Source organism: Lagopus leucura, unplaced genomic scaffold, assembly GCF_019238085.1.
Source record: "Lagopus leucura isolate 7727_CA_CO unplaced genomic scaffold, USGS_WTPT01 Super-Scaffold_73, whole genome shotgun sequence".
NCBI lineage: Eukaryota > Metazoa > Chordata > Aves > Galliformes > Phasianidae > Lagopus > Lagopus leucura.
In genome coordinates, this window is record NW_024962252.1 from 94,698,135 (window position 1) to 94,715,694 (window position 17,560).

Below are 17,560 nucleotides of genomic sequence, written 5' to 3' on the forward strand. Positions count from 1 at the left end.
CCGCAGCGGCGATGGGCAGCGGCGGGGCCGCCTCTCGGCTCGCCGCGCGGTGCCGGCGCCCGGCCCGGGGAGCGCCGTGAGGAGCGGCTGCAGGTGAGCGCCGCGCCCCGCGCCTTCCCCGCCCGCTCCCCGCCGCCCCGCGCGCGCTCCTTGCCGGCGGCGTTTTAATTTTTAAATCCAACGGCTGTCGGCGAACGGCTGCGGGGGGCGCGGGGCTGACAGCGGCCGGCAGGGCGCGGCGGGGAAGCGGGGCTCCGGCGGGCCGCAGGTGAACGCCGCCGCCAGGTGCAGCGCTCCGCGCCGCCGCGCCTCCCGGCCGCCGCCTCCCTCGGCCGGGACGGGGGGCCACCCGCGGACGGCGGAGTGGCCGGGGCCGCCCTCATCGTTCCCCAAACCGGGAGGTTGAGCTTAGCGCTCCCCTCCTGCCCGCGCCTTCCGCCTTGAGGGTGCGACGATGGGGCACGACCGCTACACCTTTTGTCATCGGCGCGGAGACAAAGAAGGCGGCTCCCCGCGTTCCGCCTCGCTTCCCGGGGTGCCGCCGGGCCCCTCCGCTCGCTGCTGCCGGCGGTGGCGGTGCCGCTAAAAGGACGCGTTGATACGCCTCCGAACGGGCTCGAGGTTTGCGTTCCTGAAATTGCTGCAGCGGTATAAATATATGCATTTATTCGGGGTGACGGGATGGGGTCCGTCGATGCGAACGTGGTGTGGTTTGCGGTCCTCGTGCGGAGGGTTCCGTGCCGGGAGCGATGGCAGCGCTGCCTTGTAACCTGCCTGCTAACCTGCCTCCTCCCCGGCCTTTTTGTCTCCCGGTCCTGCAGTCTCCACGCCATCCGCTGTGTGAGGAATGACGATGGCTCCATGAGAGAACTTCTTCGCATCTTTCGCTCGCTCTGCAGCCCCCATTGCATGCTGCTCCTGGACAGTGATGAGCCGTTCAGCTGCGCTGGGATTTTCTACCGTGAAGAAAGGAGAGGTGGAATATGAGTTGTAGACATCCTCTCGAGCTTCTTGTGCGTTGTTTTTCCCGCATCTGTATATAAACCTGCTAGCATTGAGCACGCACGCTCTTACGCCTACTTTGGTGTTCCTGCGACTGTGCCACAGCACTGGTGTTTCTCGCCGTCATGGCTTCAGTTTGGAAAAGACTGCAGCGTGTTGGGAAACATGCATCCAAGTTCCAGTTTGTGGCCTCTTACCAGGAGTTGATGGTGGAGTGCACCAAAAAATGGTAAGAAGTGGCTCGCGCTGCTGCCCAGATGAGGAGTGAGTCGTTGATGCTGAAATTGAAGGATGTTGCCCGTTGCGTGTTGCTCGCGGTGTGTGATCTCTCTGGGGACCAGCATTTTGGACCTGTTGGTTTTGTTCTGCGTTGTGATTTTCTTTGCTGGTTTATAGTGTGGGACAGTGCACTTATGAGCTCGGCACCTGTAGCTTAGTGGGTTTTTTTTTGCTATTCATCTATTTATATTGTAGATATTTTCCAAGAGTCCTATTCTGACCTGCAGCTTGCTCGTAGGGCTGAACGTCCCCTGCTGATGCTGCCCTTAGCTTACTGAGTCATTTGGGATCAGCCCTGAGCATGGTAGTGTTGTCGTCCGGTTTTGATTTTGACTCCTGTACTCGAGAATGTCTCATCTCTCCTCCTTCATTTCCATTTTCTAAAGGAAAGAGATGAGAGATGGATCCTTGGGAATTGTCTGAAGGTGTTTGTTTAGTTGGACAGGAATTTCGTGCAGCAGCGGTCCAGTTGGATGGCTTTGGAGCTGACTAGACAGCAGTTATATTAATTGTGGGGTCTGGCACAAGCATGTCTTGCTTCCTGTGCAAAATGAACTTAAGTGCATCTGATGGGGAAGACTGGAAACAGCTTTTATAGTCTGCTAGCAAATATCTCCGTTATACAAATACATGAATGCTTTTATACCTTTGGAATATGGATGTTGTAATTCCTCGCATCAGTGTGAGCTGTAGTACCAGGGCATGGAGAAAGTACTTTGCTGTCCTTCTGGACAGAGGTGTTCAAACTGCCCTGAAACAATCAGCAGCCTCCTCCTAATACTCGCTTTATCCTGTTGGCAAGGCTGGCCCTTGCATTGGCTGCCTTTGCTGGTTGTGAGTAATTGCCTCTACAAATTCAAATTCTATTTCTCGGTGTTGGAAATGTCTGTCAAATGTGCTGGAAGGCTGCTTGCTGCTCTGCCTTAAAGAAACACCGCTGGCTTAGTTGTTTGTTTACTTCTAACAAACTACCTGCTAGCTTGAAGTGTCTCCATAGATGACCAAGAAACAGAATTATTTTGGAATTTGAACTTTCTTTCACTGAACAAACTTAGGAATAAAAATATTGTCAAGGTTGAAAGAGGCTGTCATGGTCATCTCAGGTGACCAACCATCCAGTTCAGGCCCAGGAGTTCTCCATGGTAATTGTATCAGGTTTATTTCAGTACTTGTGCGTGTAATGTTTAATGGCTTTTCATCTTCTATTTATTCTTCACACCAACTCACCTCTTTTTGCTCTCATTTTCACTTTTACTCTTTTCTTGTGAGTGTGCAGAACGCTTCAATACTGAAGTATGAATGTTCAAATTGAATCTGCAACCTCATTTCACTCAAGAAAAAGTCACACGCACAAGTTTGGCTGCAGTCTCGTTAATTTAGAAACAGTTAACTTCTTAGTCCTTCATAGAGTGACCACCTAGCAATACCCAGCACGTTGAGTAGTGATACTGCCTTTCATAACCTCAAACATGCAGCTGATGTATATTTTAGAAGTTGTGCATCTGAGTCTTTGCTTTGTGTTCTTTGATGATAACATGCAGGGTTGGTGCTTGCATTGGTTGTGAGGAAAGAGGCATGGTGGTGAAATGTGGATGAATTCTAGGAAAAAAAACAATGGGGAAAAACATCATTCACACAATCATTTGATTATGAGCTTTCTGTTCTGTTTCCTCTTGTTTGGAGAGCCTTAACAAAAACGTTCCTTAAACATGTGAGTTCCAAGGGAGAAATGAACTCCATATGCTCTTTTCACTGAAAGCACTCCTAACATGTATTAAGCATCAGAGTTATCGTCTGTGTTTGTAGCTCCATGCTGTAAGTGTATTTGGATCAAAATGTGGTAAGCACTGAGTTATTTTAATGTACTGGCATTTGGACAATGCAGTGTTTCTGCAGGAAAAGAATGCTCCATTGATACTTTAAAAGAAATGACAATGCACTCATAAACACAGTTGAACTGAGATGCGTTTGTGCACGAGGTTGTGCACGGCTGGGCCAGGCTGCGTGCTCTGAGCTGCTCTCTGCTGTTGGGGTTCTGTTGGTCTGACTTTGGGAAGCAACTCGTACATTCGAAGCTGCCCGTGCACAGTTAGCAGCCTCAGGTGGGTTCCTGGGAAGCTGTCGTGCTTTTTGGCTCTTCTGAACTTGTGTTGACTCGGAATGTTTTTGCTTAGTGTTCAGAGCAGCTCAGAAACGTGTGCTGGAAGGTCACTGCCATTCTCTTGTTGCTGCTCCAGTCTTTAAAAGCATCACCTCCAGGAGCAGCAGCATTTCTCCTGCATAGGCTGACAATCCCTGCTGTCTCTCGTTTCTTACTCTTGTTGGCAGCTTCTCTCAGGTGACTGCTTTCCACTGGTAGTGTCTGGGGGGACAGATTGTGATGGGCTGCCCGGTGTTGTCGCTGTTTCATTAGAAAAGCTTCATTTTCAGGTAATTAGCAGGGCCGAGTTGCTTCCATGGCATTCTGGATGCTCTCTCTGACCCAGCCCTAATTATTGTAGCGGCTCAGTACCTTTGAAAAATCGAGCAGTTAGTTCATATAGAGCCTTGTGCTTCATATAAATAAATAAATGCAGCCTGGGTCTTTAGTATGGATTAGTGAGCCCTGCTCCTGTGAAAACGTAATGCTTTGCATTAATCATATAAGCACTTGATTTTTTGAAAGGCTCTTGCTTGGTGGTGCTGGAGTGTGTCATCCTCTGCTGACTCTTGGGATAAGCTGGGGCAGCGTGGGATTTCGCAGCCAGCATGGCAGTCCTGGCTTGGAGGAGCAGAGCATGGAAGCAAAGCGTTCAGGGCTGGATCAGCCTTGTATGGCTGAACTCATGGACTCTTTGGGGGTGGCTTTTGTGTTTCCTTATTTCTCTGTATGGGTATCTTGCAAGTCACGGATTCAGCAGGATCTTCCAGGTGTAGTGTGGCCTCATTTCTGAGTTCTTCATACGTGCTTGTCACCATGTGTTTTTGTGGGTAGGAAAACCACTTCCCTGGATGCAGGTGCTGCTTGAAACCGGTGGAAATGTGTAAAGATACGATGCTCCCTTGCAGGATGTGTGAAACGCCTGTCATCTACATGAATTGCTTTGCTTTTAAATCCTGCTTTGAAATACATGGAGCTGTGGTGCTCAGAGGGTTAAAACTCACGTAGATGCTGCTTTAACTGAAGGCAGGCTGCACGTTCACAAAGTAAGTCACCTATTTTTGTGTCAAATCGGTATGCTCTGAAGTAGGTTTGATATTTTCAAATACATTTCTTTCTCTTTTGCGAATGAAGTAATGCTTCATTTTTTTTCCTAAAGACTTTGGCCATCTGTTTCTCTCTTCTATTGTAGTTTCATAACTGGATGCTGCAGGAATTTCAACATTTGGTGTGCACTGCGTTTGGGAGGGAGAGGAGCTTTTTGAGATTCCTCGGTTCACACCAGCTTGCCTGCCTTCTGCTCCCTGCTTTCCTGCTGCGGGCGCCGGGAGCTCCGCGCTTAGCAGCCAATGCAGGCTGCCTGCTCGGGGTCATTGCCTCGCTTTGCGTAGCTGCTAAGTTTTGTGAGCACCTAAGTGCTGTTAATTAAGGGCAATCACATGGAAACAGTGCGGCACAGAGATGTTGCAGAGGAGTTCAGGAGCTTGGAATTGTGTTTCCTGAGACCCGTGTTTCTGCCGTGGCCTTGCTGTTGTGAGCCCTTGATGAGATTGGCACTGGCCGTGTGAGTGTACCTGTTAATACAGCGTGTGCACAGAAAGCATCAGACACTTCCTCCTGGTTTTTTAATCCCTTCCTCCTGGTTTTTATAGCTTTTCTCCTCAATTAAAATGCACTCAGTCCTCACGCTCTTGATTTAGATCTCTAATCCCATGCTAAATAATCCCCATCTGCAAATAGGTTTTATTGTTTTCTTAATTTGTATCCAATTTTCTCCTGAGGACTTTCTGAGGGGTTAAATTGTATATCAAGCTTATTCTTTCCAAGTGATTCTTTTCCAAATTCTTACCACCAGCTGTGTTGGAGGTCAGTCCCTTTCTTCCTGCAGACAATTAGAGCACACGTACTTTCCATATGCAAATGCAGTTCTCTGCCAGCTCGCATCTCTCTCAACACCCAGAAGAAAATCTTTCATTTCAGAAATGTAGATTTCCTTTGAAGTGTCTGCCTCGCTCCTACCTCACCAAGCTGGCCAGCAAACCCCTTTTATATCCTTATGTCAGTGCCATGGACTACAAATTAGGGATTTCTCATCTAAACTGTGGGTTGTATTTTGTGCAGTGAAGACATCTTTAATAGGAAGGGTATTGAGTATATGTAAATCCTTTCCTGCTGTATTTCTCATGTTGTTAATGCTGCATATTTGCACCCATTTCCTATTTGCAGCAGCCCTTTGGCAGGGTTGGGAGCCTTGTGTGCAGTTCCTAACAGGCTACATTGGGAGAACCAGACATGAAGTTTTTTCTTAATGTGGAAGGACCAACTTTATCATAAATACATCTTCAGACTGTTATTTGCCTTTGAGAGACCAAATTCTTTCCAGCAGTTCCATGACTTAGTTTACCATCCTAGTAATAACAAAAATAACTGAAGCAAAAGAGATTAGGTTATAGCCAAGCATGGACAAATCCATCTTAATGGCCTGCCATTCATTCACTTAAATGGATGAGGATGTCTCCATGAAGAAATAAAATACCCTGCCTTGGAGTTCTAACAAGCTTTATTTTTGAGAAGAGGCTGTGTGTGTGTGTGTGTGTGTGTGCACTTAGTTAACTTCTTTGCAGAGCTGTACAAACAAACAAAAGCTGGCTGTGTTCCTGCAGCACTGTTGCACGCACGCAGTAAGGTATGTGCACTGTTCCTTTGAACCCAGTGGACTGGAGCTAGAATAAAGATTTATTTTATTTTTTCAGGATTGGATTGCTGTGAATACCCTTTTGAGCTCTTTCAGTGTTACGAGGTTAAGTAAAATGAAATGTTATGACATTGTGTAGGCCTTAGCTGAGCTGAATCTTCAGTCTCAGGCTGTATAGTGCCAGTCTGTTACTTCAATTAGTTTTTAATTGGTTGGAGAGAGCTGAAACCCCTTTCATAGCACGGAGTGAATAAGGAGAGGAGGCTGATAAGGTTGACTAAATCTGAGGAAACACTTACAAAACAGATCTTTCAATTTCCCCAGTGAAAGCGTTCTGCTTGGGTGGCTCAGTGGAAATGGGGCTGTGTGCCTTCCTTTGGGGGGCTCTCCCAGATCCGTGCACCTGGATGGCATGATGGCATGCTCTGCACAGTGTCCCAGTGCTGCTCTCTGGTGTGGGCGCTGGCTCTGCAGGCAGCTCTGGGTGCTGCATGGTGGACTCCAAAACACAGCGGCTGTTCAGCTGAGCTTCTGTTCTCTGAGAGTTACACACAGTAAATAAAGCAGGCCTTGTTTTCTTCCTCTTGTTTTCCTTATTTGACTAATGTATTTCTGTGTACAGTTTGTGTAAGTGCATCAGAGCCTCTCAGCTGGAAGGCTCTGTGTATTGGCAGTTGAGGTGTGGGATGCTTGTGGCTTTTGGCACCTAAAAGGCGTTGCTGGGACTTGGGAGCTGTGGGTGAGGCTTGTGCTAACACTAGCAGAAATGCAGCTATGGATGGTGGTGGCTAGGGCTGTGCCTCACAAGGCTTTCTGGGGCTGAGATGTCCCTGTCCCTTATTGTTATTGTGGGTCCTTTTTTATTTCTATTTCACTGTTGTACTATTTGAGACTTTTTGAGACTTACTGTGAAGCTATGGCCAGGCTCTGCAGCTGCTTTGCTGTCTCTGTGGCTATGTACTAATTTCAGCATAAACTGGCTGTGTGTTCTGGTGCCTGTGCTGCCTGATGCCTCAAGAGTGTGGCCTCCTTGGCCGTCTTGTGCACCAAGAGTAACATATTAGTTCTTGTGCTTCCACAGAGAATCACAGAATAGCCTAGGTTGAAAAGGATCGTAGAGATCACCTAGTTTCTACCCCCCTGCTGTGTGCAGGGTCACCAGTCACTAGACCAGTCTGCCCAGAGCCACATCCAGCCTGGCCTTAAGTACATCCACTGTCATAAGCTGACTTTGCCCTCTCAGCTACCCTTGGGAAGATGTTTGCATAGCCAGGACTGTTAATATCAAAAGCTGTATTAAACAAAGTAATTGGAGAATCTGGACCTTTGAATGCAGTTGGCAGCACATGGTGCGCTGCCACTCGGCATGCACTGTGAACTTCCTTTACTTGCAGTGACTGCTGGTTAGGTAAACTCTGGATCCCTTTGTTTGTGGCAGTACGTAAGGAGGAGATTTAAAAAAGCAGAAAAGAGCTCTCAAAACAGCTTAATTCTCTCTTCCAGCAAAGATCTCACTTAGCAGTCTGCACAGTTCCAGCCCAACCTGTTACTGATTTATCTGTAGTTTTTTGGTGCAGGGCTTAACCTTGACGTCCTTACAGCTCTGGAGTCCTGCTGCTGGCTGGCTGGGCCTCGTTTTTCTTACCTGTTTGCCTGTAGTTTCCTTCTGGGTGTACCTGCCATCTCCTGGAAAACCAATGCAGTTTTGTTTCTTCCTGTTGGTAACCCAAACAGTAGGAAAGCTGTGGAAAAAGTTGCAAGAGAACAAAGTTTTTGTATTCTTTTTCTCTTCAAATGCAGATCTTAGCTGGATAGAGTACTTGGAATACATTTCTTTTAAGTCAAACAAATGAATTTTCATAAAACTTCCCCTTGTGTTCTTTTATCTTTGGCATGTAAGAGCATTTCAGGAATGGGAAAGTCCTGACCCTTTTTTCACCACTTCCTCTGTTACCACAAAAAGCGTCAGAATCTCGCTGAGGCAAATTTAGGACATTCCTGTTTACTGCTAATGCTTATTAAAAGATCCTTTCTTTTAAATGCATCTGGTGGTGGTGCTCTCACCCCCACTATTGGGATTTGTATGTGTAGAACAGGGTCTCCTTGTGGAAGGTAAGCTCTGCTTTTTGCAATTCATCTTCTTGCTAAAATCATTTCCATTTCTCCCGTTAGAAGATAGCTGCTTTGAGCTCTGTTGCCTCTGAATTCTCTTTTCAGAATTCCAAGACAGAGTTTTAAAATAGTAGAGGAGCTGCTATTTTCTTTCCTACAGGTTCTTTTTTCATATAGCAAATAGTGGCTGATGTAATCATGGGATTTTCTGACAGAGAATTGAGAAGTCAGTGTGCAAGCAGCCAAAGCAGCAGAACTGCAAGCATCTATCTAGTGCTTGGGATGTGATGCCTGCTTTAGTCCCTCATGGTGCCATGGCAGGTGGCAGTGCCATTCTTTGTCTCCTCTCATAGTGCCACATGCCGAATGCAGGAACATTCGTGGAACATGTGGGCATTCTTGCCTCTGGGTTCAGTCCTCTTGCCTGGAGTGGACCCCAATGAAGTACTTATGGTGCACAAGCCTGGAAGAAGTGCTGACTGCAGTGAGCAGAATAACTTTGTCTGAAATAAATTTTGGAGAAGTAAGAATATAGAGAATAATACTTCTTGTTTTAGCAACAGCTGTTGGGAGAGCGCTTGCTTGATTTGCAATTAATGATAACAACAACAAATTGCAATTGGGGAAAAGATAATGTTGACTATGGTAGGACTGTAGTCTGCTGTAACTTCTTTATGTCCACCTTGTTGTGAGAGCTGTCTGTATCTTTTATGATTGACAAAGTCCTGTTAGGGCCCAGAGGAGAAAGCTGCTGCTTGTTATTGTCACAGAAGGGGCTTTCTGCCCAACTCCTTTGGAGCTGGGGAAATAGGTGGGCACAGAGCAGGCTTGCTTAGGGTTGCCATAGGTTTTCTGTGACAGATCATGTTTCCTTGGTTGTTGCCTACAGAAATGGCTGTCCTTGCTGTTTTTTACATGGCATGTTTACTTGTTGCGGCGCTCCTCAGCAATGAAAAGAATGAGCTGTGAGCTGAGCTGGTGGGCAGGCAGAGCAGTAAGGAGCAGAATGTAAGGCTTTTCTGCCCAAGTGAGTGTCTTCTGGTGTGCTTGTGTGGAATTTGGGAAGACTAGGCAAATCTTTTGGTTTGGAGATGCAAAAACAGTGACCTAAAAGAAGGAACCCATGTGTGGAGCAAAAGTAATTTGCCGAAAAGCCGTGGAGCCGCCTTGCATTTCTGCCAGCATCATCTCTTTGGTTAGCATGTGTTTCATTGCTGGGGTCTCAGCTACCTTTTATGCTGAACATCTCGCGCAGCAAAACAAGTTAAAAGCAGAGGAAGATCTTTCTGGAAGCTGGTAAGACATGACAGAGGAGAATGTCTCCACGTGTAGAATGTGCAGATGTATAGCTCAAGATGTGGTGTGCCTATTTGAAATCAGCTGCGTGTTATTGAGCTTTCTCAAGAGGAAGGAAAGGCTGGGTGCTGCCAATGAATAGTGGTGGTAGCTGCTAGGGGACAAATCCAGTCTACCCATGTGAATTGTGGAGAGCTACAGAATGCAGGGCTACAAATCTGCTTTTGCTTTACAGCCACGTTCTGCACTGCTAAATCAGTGAAGTATCTCGTGTTGTAATGTGCAGCCCAGGCCTTCATCCTTCTTTTGGGTTCCTTCCGTTCGTCACTCTGTGTTACACAGAGACGTTCGTAGAGTGTTCCACTTTAAAACTGATTTTTTGTCTTGTTGAGCTTTCAGACCTGATTTTGCTGAGCAAGCAATGCTCATATGTAGGTGAACTCTTGAGTATCTGTGCAGCAGCTCCATAGCTTCACCGTGCCTTTGCAGTCAATGTCAAACAGCACCTACTCTTCCTTTAGGCAGGAAAGAGCAGCACAGAAGTACTTAATCTGGAGACGTGCCCTGCTGTCACAAATGGCCCAAGTGTGAATAAAATGAAGCTCTGCTCAAACATTGGTCTTGATGTTTCACTTTCATAATTCATAAGAGTCACAATTCTTTCAGAACCTCTTCTAAAAGAGAGGTTACAACTTCTCTTGATCCATGCTAATTACAGGCTCACCTTTTTTGGGGAACATCAAGGGCAACGATCGTTCAGTTGAAAAGAAATCTAAATTTAAAGTGTTCCAGTGGTGAGTGAAAAAGTGTAATTGAAACATTCCTACCTTTAAGGCACAGGTAGGAAAAGTCTGGTATTAATAGTGTATGATATTTAACAAAACCAAAACACACAAGCAAACCCTCGGAATGCATTTGAAAGGTGCTCTCCTATTGCATTTTCTATTTGAAGAAAGATTTCTAGCTTTGTAAATAAACACGCAGTGTGTGTATGGCCTTCAAATCCACGTGTCTTCAAAGCAGCACATCACTCTTTGTCACTGTGTTCTGTTTCTGTACCAGATCTCTGTGCAAGCTGTTTTCCATGTAGGTGGCACGTGCCACTCTGCAGGTGGCTGATGTGCAAAGGGAATAGTGCAGTGTACACAAAAGCCATCCTGCCATTTTCTTATGATTTACTGCATTTGTGCACACCAACAGAAAGGAAAGAATATTTATAATTTTTTGAGCTAATTGTCAAAGGATGATTTATGTCTTCATTTGAGCCCGGGCAGCTGGTTCTGTATATATGCAGCTGTGGGAGTTGTATTTTTTTCTATCCCTAGGCAAGTTAGCAAAGAAACTGCACACTGTTCACTGCCTTTCTGCCCACGTGTAGCCAACAGTTGCGTTGTGTTGTTGAAAATAGTAAGAGTTTGCAAGGCTATGTAAATTGTTGGTTTCTCTAAGTGGTAATTTTTGTTCATTAGGCAAATAACTGTAGCTTGGTCAGTTCAGCGCCCTCATTTGCTCAGAATAGACTTCATACGTTCTTTGAAGCTTTTTCTGTGCAGGTATTGTTGATTTTGGGAACAGGGATAAAGTCCTTTTTGCTTCTCATATTGATGGGGGCTGTGGTCTAATGGTGAAAGCAGCACAAGTCAGAAAGTCCCCGTTCCATACTGTGCTTTATTTCAGCTTCTGTGTAATTGGAGACAAATAATCTTTTCTATCACTCAATATTTTGCACACACAAATCATCTTCCATCAGCTGTCCTACAGCTTTACATCCCCCATGACTTACAAGTAGGATTTACGTCTGCTGTTAAAGGCCAGGAGACAGCAGCATTTCATTCTGTGGTACCGGCACAAAGCAACTGACGGGGCATTTTGCTGTGCAGAAATAGCTGTCGAGCACTGAGAATTTCTTTGCACAAGGGTTCTTTGGCCCCACAGCTCTGCTGTTTGCAGTGCAGGACCTGCAGTAAGCTTCTGGCCGTGGGGAGCACCCTCTGTTTGCTCTCTGTTTTCCTTTGGGTGGCTTGGAATTCTGAGAAGAGTGTCTGTAATGGATAAATGCCAGGATGGGGGGAAGGAAGTAGTTTGTACTGGCAGGCAAGTACATCCTCTCTGGGTCAGCATTGCTAACATGTTTTATCCAGCGGTGGTGAGATATCACAGAGTGACAACAACCATAAGGACCGGGCTGCCTCTCGGTGGAAGCAGGGTGTGCCTGAAGCACGTAGTTGCACTTGAAAGGCTCCATGCTGATGGCTGCAGAGCAAGGAATTCAGGGAACTGGTGCTGCGTGTCAGATCCACTTGCAAACAGTTGTGACAGGCCTACTGATGGTTCAAACTACAGCGGTTCAAGAATACAGAAGTGTTTGTGTAAACTGAAGCACTAATGAAGAAAAGGAACTTGTAAAGACTTCTGGGTGTAAAGCAGGTGAGATGGAGCTTGGTTGCAGCTCCACCAAGGCAGCTGCCACAGTGCAGGATGTGAGCTTACCATTACTGGGTTCCATCAGAGCTGTGGGAATATTCAGCTTAAGCTTGGTGACTGTGCATACACAGACTGGATTAGAATTACTGACACCACTTTTGCTTTCCTCTTGTGTTACTGCAGAATTTATTCTGTGATTTGTTCCCTGTCTGGATTTTAGGTGATGGCTTTTTTCTTTCATAACTCATCCACAACATCAGTCCTCAAAACTACTGCTTGTAGGAGAGGGAATGTGACTGCTGGGGGTAAAATAGTACTTTATTTCCTACCCTGAAAAAATACCACAATACTACACAGGATTTTTGCTGTTATTATTTTGCTTGTTGGTTTCTTCAGTCCGTCTGTTCTGTAATTTAAATGCAAGAAGAGAGAAGGTGGCAGCTGTGACATCTGAAATATTTTAGGTTGACCCAGAAGAAGCACTCAGAGTTGGGTCAAGAAGAGCAGAAATTCTGGCTCTGGTTGTCACGCGTGCAGTCAGCCATGGCTGTCAGTCTGGTGCTGGCCGATTCTTCAGGACAAGGGCTGTACAGAAAACAAATGCTTCAGTGGTGGAAGATACAGGTGGGCACGTAGTTCACTAGAAATGGGGTTATTTACATAGTCAAGGTTGCAGTGTATTGTCTTCACATTATGGTTGTTTTGTCGGTGATTGCTTGAAGCTTTCCCCCTCTGATTTGGGTGCTCCGTCTGGAAGCTCTGGGTATGTGTGGTCACTGTCCATTTCTTGGGAGAGGTAAGAAAGAAAGTAAGAGCAATGCTGAGGAGAAGAGGGAGCCAGCATCCGTTTTCAGATTGTCTCTCAGCCCTTTTGTCTGACATGAGACTGTGGTCCTGCTGGCTCTGCTGCCTCTGCCCTCTTGCTGCTCAGAGGTCTGTGGGGCAGCAGATGTCCCTGGGCCCCTTGGGAGTTCAGGTGGCTCTGCTCATCTAACCGTGGTCCTGCCTTTGTCTGGGCTGCGTTCTGCTGAGAGCTGCTGGATAGCAGGGCAAGGAAAGCCACCAGGAAGGTGTCAGTGCTGCGCAGCAGCTGTGTGTTGAGCTGGAAGAATGAGCAAGGCCTGTATGCATCTGTCAGAGCCCAAGAGGCAAGGTTAAACTAACAGATCACGCTGAGATAAGTGTTCTGTGTAAGCTCTTATCTGTGCTCAGAAACTGGAGAAGTCGAGGAGGGTTGACTTGTAGTGCATAATAAAGCTAAACTGTGGTTTGAGTGCATGCAGTCAAGAGGTTTGCAAGGCAACCTTACTGTTCCTGAGTCTGCCCTCTGGAAGGTCTCCTGTGGTGGAGCAGGGACTTGCACTTCTGTCTGTGGTGCCAGCCTGGTGAGGGCCAGTATCCAAGCTGAGTGCTCTAGAACCAAGCACGATAGAGTTTTGCAGGCTTCAGCTTTTAAGCCTTGCCTCTTTTAGAGATGTAAAAGTGCATTTTGTGTCAAGCATGCTGAAATATGTGGAAAATCTTATTTTGCAGAATCCATGGGGTTTGGGTGCCCACACATTGCTATTGTCTGAGTTGATGACGCTGCACATAACTGTTTTTCCCCCTCAGTGCTCTGTGTGCAGTACTGGGCTACAGAAATTGATTCCTGTTCCCTTGATGGTTAGTTTATAGAGCAAGTCTTTATTCGCTAGGCTTCTTTGGTCCTAATTAAGCAAATGCATCTAGAGTCGAAATTGAGATTTAATAATTTAACTTAGCCTTCGTTTCATTTATGGTGATACCCTTCTGAAATATTTAAATCATAATTTTTCTTTTTGTCCTCGTTTAGTGCCACATCCCACACTGCTGGGTGTTTTGTTTTCTTTTTTTTTGGCCTTTTGCTGGGCGTCTCATTGATTGTGAGAGGCTTTGTTTCTTACTTGGAGTGGATGCCTCGTGGCACTTTGTGAGATTAAGAGTGTTTTGTTCCAGGAACCAACCTACCTTCCCTTTCTGTTCCCATTTCTGCTCCCAAGGAGAACAGCTTTTCACACCGGACACATTTGTGTTTACAGATAAAAAAAATTTTAAATTAGAATAAAATTGAAATCTAGGATGAGAGAAAATTATTTAATCTTTTAAGCCATGTGCTCTATGGGATAGAGGGACTCTGTCTCTTTATCCCTTTGCCTCATTTAATGGTACAAGACTAGAATCCAGCCTGCAAGACACCAAATCCACTTAATAAAAAGCCTGGACAGCGTCCAGGAGTCTCTTCTGTGGCTGCAGATGTTACATTACAACTGCCCTGTGCGAGGGCCCATCAGCTTACTGAGCAGCTATCAGGCTGGCACAAAATTGGGCATTGGATTTGAGCTTTTGTGGTTCTTATGTATATAGTGCCTGCTGTGACAGCACAGGAAGGGGGAGGACAGTGTGGTGGTCAACATGCCAATGGGTCTCAGTCACAAACCTTGTGTGTGATGGGTACCAGAGTCCTCAGCAATGGGCCTGGGAGCAGTCGGTGCCGGTGCTGTCACTGCATCTCCATCAGAAACAGGAGGAAAAGACAGCTACAATTTGTATCACAGAAGATTCCGAAGGCATGAAGGACCTTTGTTGCCTTGAGGGATGTCCTCCTGTTGGATACTAGTAGCTAAGTGTGCGCTTTCCAAGGAAGAGGCTGGGTAATAGGTAACTACTCTGAAAAGCCAAGTGCTGCTCTGGTAGCAGTGTGTGGCTGCAGGGCTGGTTGGGCTTCTGGAGGGTGCCGTCAGTTTCAGGCCCTAAAAATTAGACAGATTTTTAGACTTTGGATGTACAATTCTAGATGAAAGAAACAGTGATGCATAAATAGAAGTAAATGGTGTTGTTTTTGAGATGGACTTCTATAATCTGGTGTGAACTTCTGTTTCAGGAGGCAGCTCGGAAGCCACGTGACCGCTTAATTAGATTGAGCAGGAGTTGTTCTAAATTTGTAGTCTTTGCAAGAGTTACTTAGCCATGCCTACTTTTCTCCTCATCTTTTGGCTGTGCCTTCCCAGAGCAGTTCTAGAGAGGCTACCAACATGAAATAGGTGTCTCATGGGCAATGGTAGTGGCACTTTCTAATGGCCTACGCTTGTTCCTCCGAAACAATATGCAGACATTTAACGGATAATTAATGCTCTTTTTTTTTTTTTTTTTTAACATGCAAGGGTATCACACCTTTAATTTTGATTATTATCCATATGTAATTTTCAGCTGCAGAATGTATCACATTGGGTTATTCTCATGTTCTGCCTTTTGAAGGAGGCACTAAGCTTGGCATACGGTTTATAGAGGCTTCTGGGGTTTTAGTGCGCAGGCATGAGATATTGTTTGGAGTCACATTTTAATGGCAAGGTTCCAGGTCTATCCATGACGTTTTAAAGCTGTGGCTGCTGCTGAGGATCAGCATCTGGTGAGTGGCTGTGGTGCTTTTATCTCCAGTTTTGCATCTGGATGTGGCAGGCTGGTGCCTCTGGGGCAGAAGGACAGGAGGAGGTGAGTTCCTTTTTGGGTGCAGGGCTGTGAGGAGGGCAGCTGGCTTTAAGCCTGTTGACCACTTCATTGGTGATGCCAGGGTCAGAGCTGCTTGAGCAGCTTGAGGTTGCATCTTCCAGCACATCTTTCCTTGGGAGAAGGCTCTTGTTCTGTCTGTCATGGCTGACAACATTGGTGAAATGTGAGCTGCTGGGTAGAGACAAGGAAAGGAGCTAGCATAGCGGGCCACGTTTTCATTTCCCCGTTTTTTTCTTTGTGATATTAATTTGCAAAAGGAGGTTGATGACAGATGAGGAGCCTTTAATTGGAGAGCTCATTGTGCATGAGCTCGGAATAGATACAGATTAATTCAGGATTTGATAAAATCATCATTCAGACAGCCAAGCATGAGCTTGTGTCACACAGACTCCCCACGTTGCCCCCTGGCCGGACACCGCACACTGTGGATCTGCCTGCTGGTTTGCTCCATGCTGGGGCTGCACCACCCAGCCCTGCAATACACCTCTCTTTAGAGGTGTAAATTAAGAGTTTGCACTGCCTTCATAGCTTCAAGTATGTATTCAAGCTTCTCAAACTTTCAAGTACTGTGGAGAATAGCTGCTGCTGCCTTAGTGCTCATTTGCTCTTTGTAGGTATCAGCGTTCCTCTGTTGAGTGTGAGCATCATAGTTCCACCATCTGTGCACCCGAAGCAGATGATGTGAACTTTATCTTCCAGAAAAACCCTGAAAGCTGGGGCCGTTCTGCACCTGCTGCCTTCTCAGAAATGTATGGAGTGTTCACAGGTTCTCTGCATCTTCAAAATAAGTTGCTTTGTATCCAAAGCATAGCCTTAAAAAGCAAAACAAGAGAACCCTGGTGTTGTCCATTTAGAAAGGAGCTTCAAAAGGTGCATCCGTACCTGCACACACTGAGCTGTCATTGTCCTCTGGATGAGCCTATGGGTTGCAAGGAGAAGAGGAAGATGGATGCACTAATGCAGATGTTTCTGAGGCTTTTGTCAGAGTCCTGACATGGCCATTGGAATGGCACGTCTCATGGACTGCAGGTTGCAGATCCTTCTGTCTGAACGCTACTTGCAATAGGAAAAAAAGATGATAAAAAGAGTGTCTGTTTTGTGACAGGATCTGAAGTCTCATGCATGCTTTTAGTATGGAAATCAATTGTTTAATGTGTGCATTGATTTTTTTTGTCAGGCTGCATTTTTGACACCAGGTGTCAGACAATTTCATTGCAGTTGTGCGCTTATTATGAGAACACATCTAGCATTTATATTTGTAATGCTTCCAAATCAGAAGGGATAGAATGTAATAGCTCAGCATATACTCAGTAACACATATGCTGTCACATGAAGGTTCAGCCTTCATCTTGTGAAGAGGTGTATGTGGGTGTTGGAGCAGGATCAGAGCTGAGGGGCAGGCGGATGTGTAGTGCCTGAAGGCTCTCTGAGGGCAGTGTGCTGACTGAGAATCGGAGCTGGAATTTGCATTCAAAATAATTGGCTTGCTCGCTTAAATTTGCTGAAAATGTGTTTCCCTGGTTCCTGTTCCTAATCTATATGTGATTGTTTTACACTGCAGTGAACACGGGTACTTACAAAGAGCGAGGCAGGCACCATCGATCGTCTGTGTCCGTGTAGCAAGGCGTGGGGCGGTGAGGCTGTGTGAAGGCCTGTGCTTGGCTTTCAAGGCAGAGAGATGATTCTAGTGCCTCACCTTGTTAAGCCAGCTTCCAAACCTGCTGTTAAGTCTGAGGTGAAAATGCGTTGGACCTCAAATGAGCGTGTGTTTGTTGGCTTGGCAGCTGGCAGGCCCCAGCTCTGCAGGCAAGCAGGCAGTGAGTTGGTCATGGGCTGGGAGCAGGTGGGCTGCACAGGCTGGTTGTGCAGAGCCTGCTCACACCGTGTTCCACTCGGCGGGGCTGTGACCCACTGGAAACCAAAAACTTTTAAACTGTGGATTCATTGCTGTTAAAATGTGGAGGAATATGTGCTCTGAAAAAGAATGTTAAAAAAAACACCCACAAAACAATACAAAAAACAGCCATATAAGATCAGGCACCTGAGAGATCTGAGCCATGTGAGCTTTGCACTCTAAAGCAACACAT

At 46.2% G+C, this 17,560-nt stretch overlaps 1 protein-coding gene across 14 annotated transcripts in view; it reads left to right on the forward strand.

Moving 5' to 3' along the window:
* The window catches only part of EHBP1 (EH domain binding protein 1), a 196,780-nt gene that overhangs the window by 418 nt on the left and 178,802 nt on the right, over nt 1-17,560 (forward strand). For 13 of the 14 annotated variants that reach the window (XM_042879901.1, XM_042879910.1, XM_042879927.1 and 10 more), the window contains exon 2: nt 822-1,231. In XM_042879901.1, coding sequence (XP_042735835.1) covers nt 1,128-1,231 — 104 coding nt within the window. In that variant the 5' untranslated portion in view covers nt 822-1,127. Of the gene's footprint in view, nt 1-42; nt 94-821; nt 1,232-17,560 lie in introns of those variants that run through there. The other variant, XM_042879887.1, reaches the window with a different exon arrangement.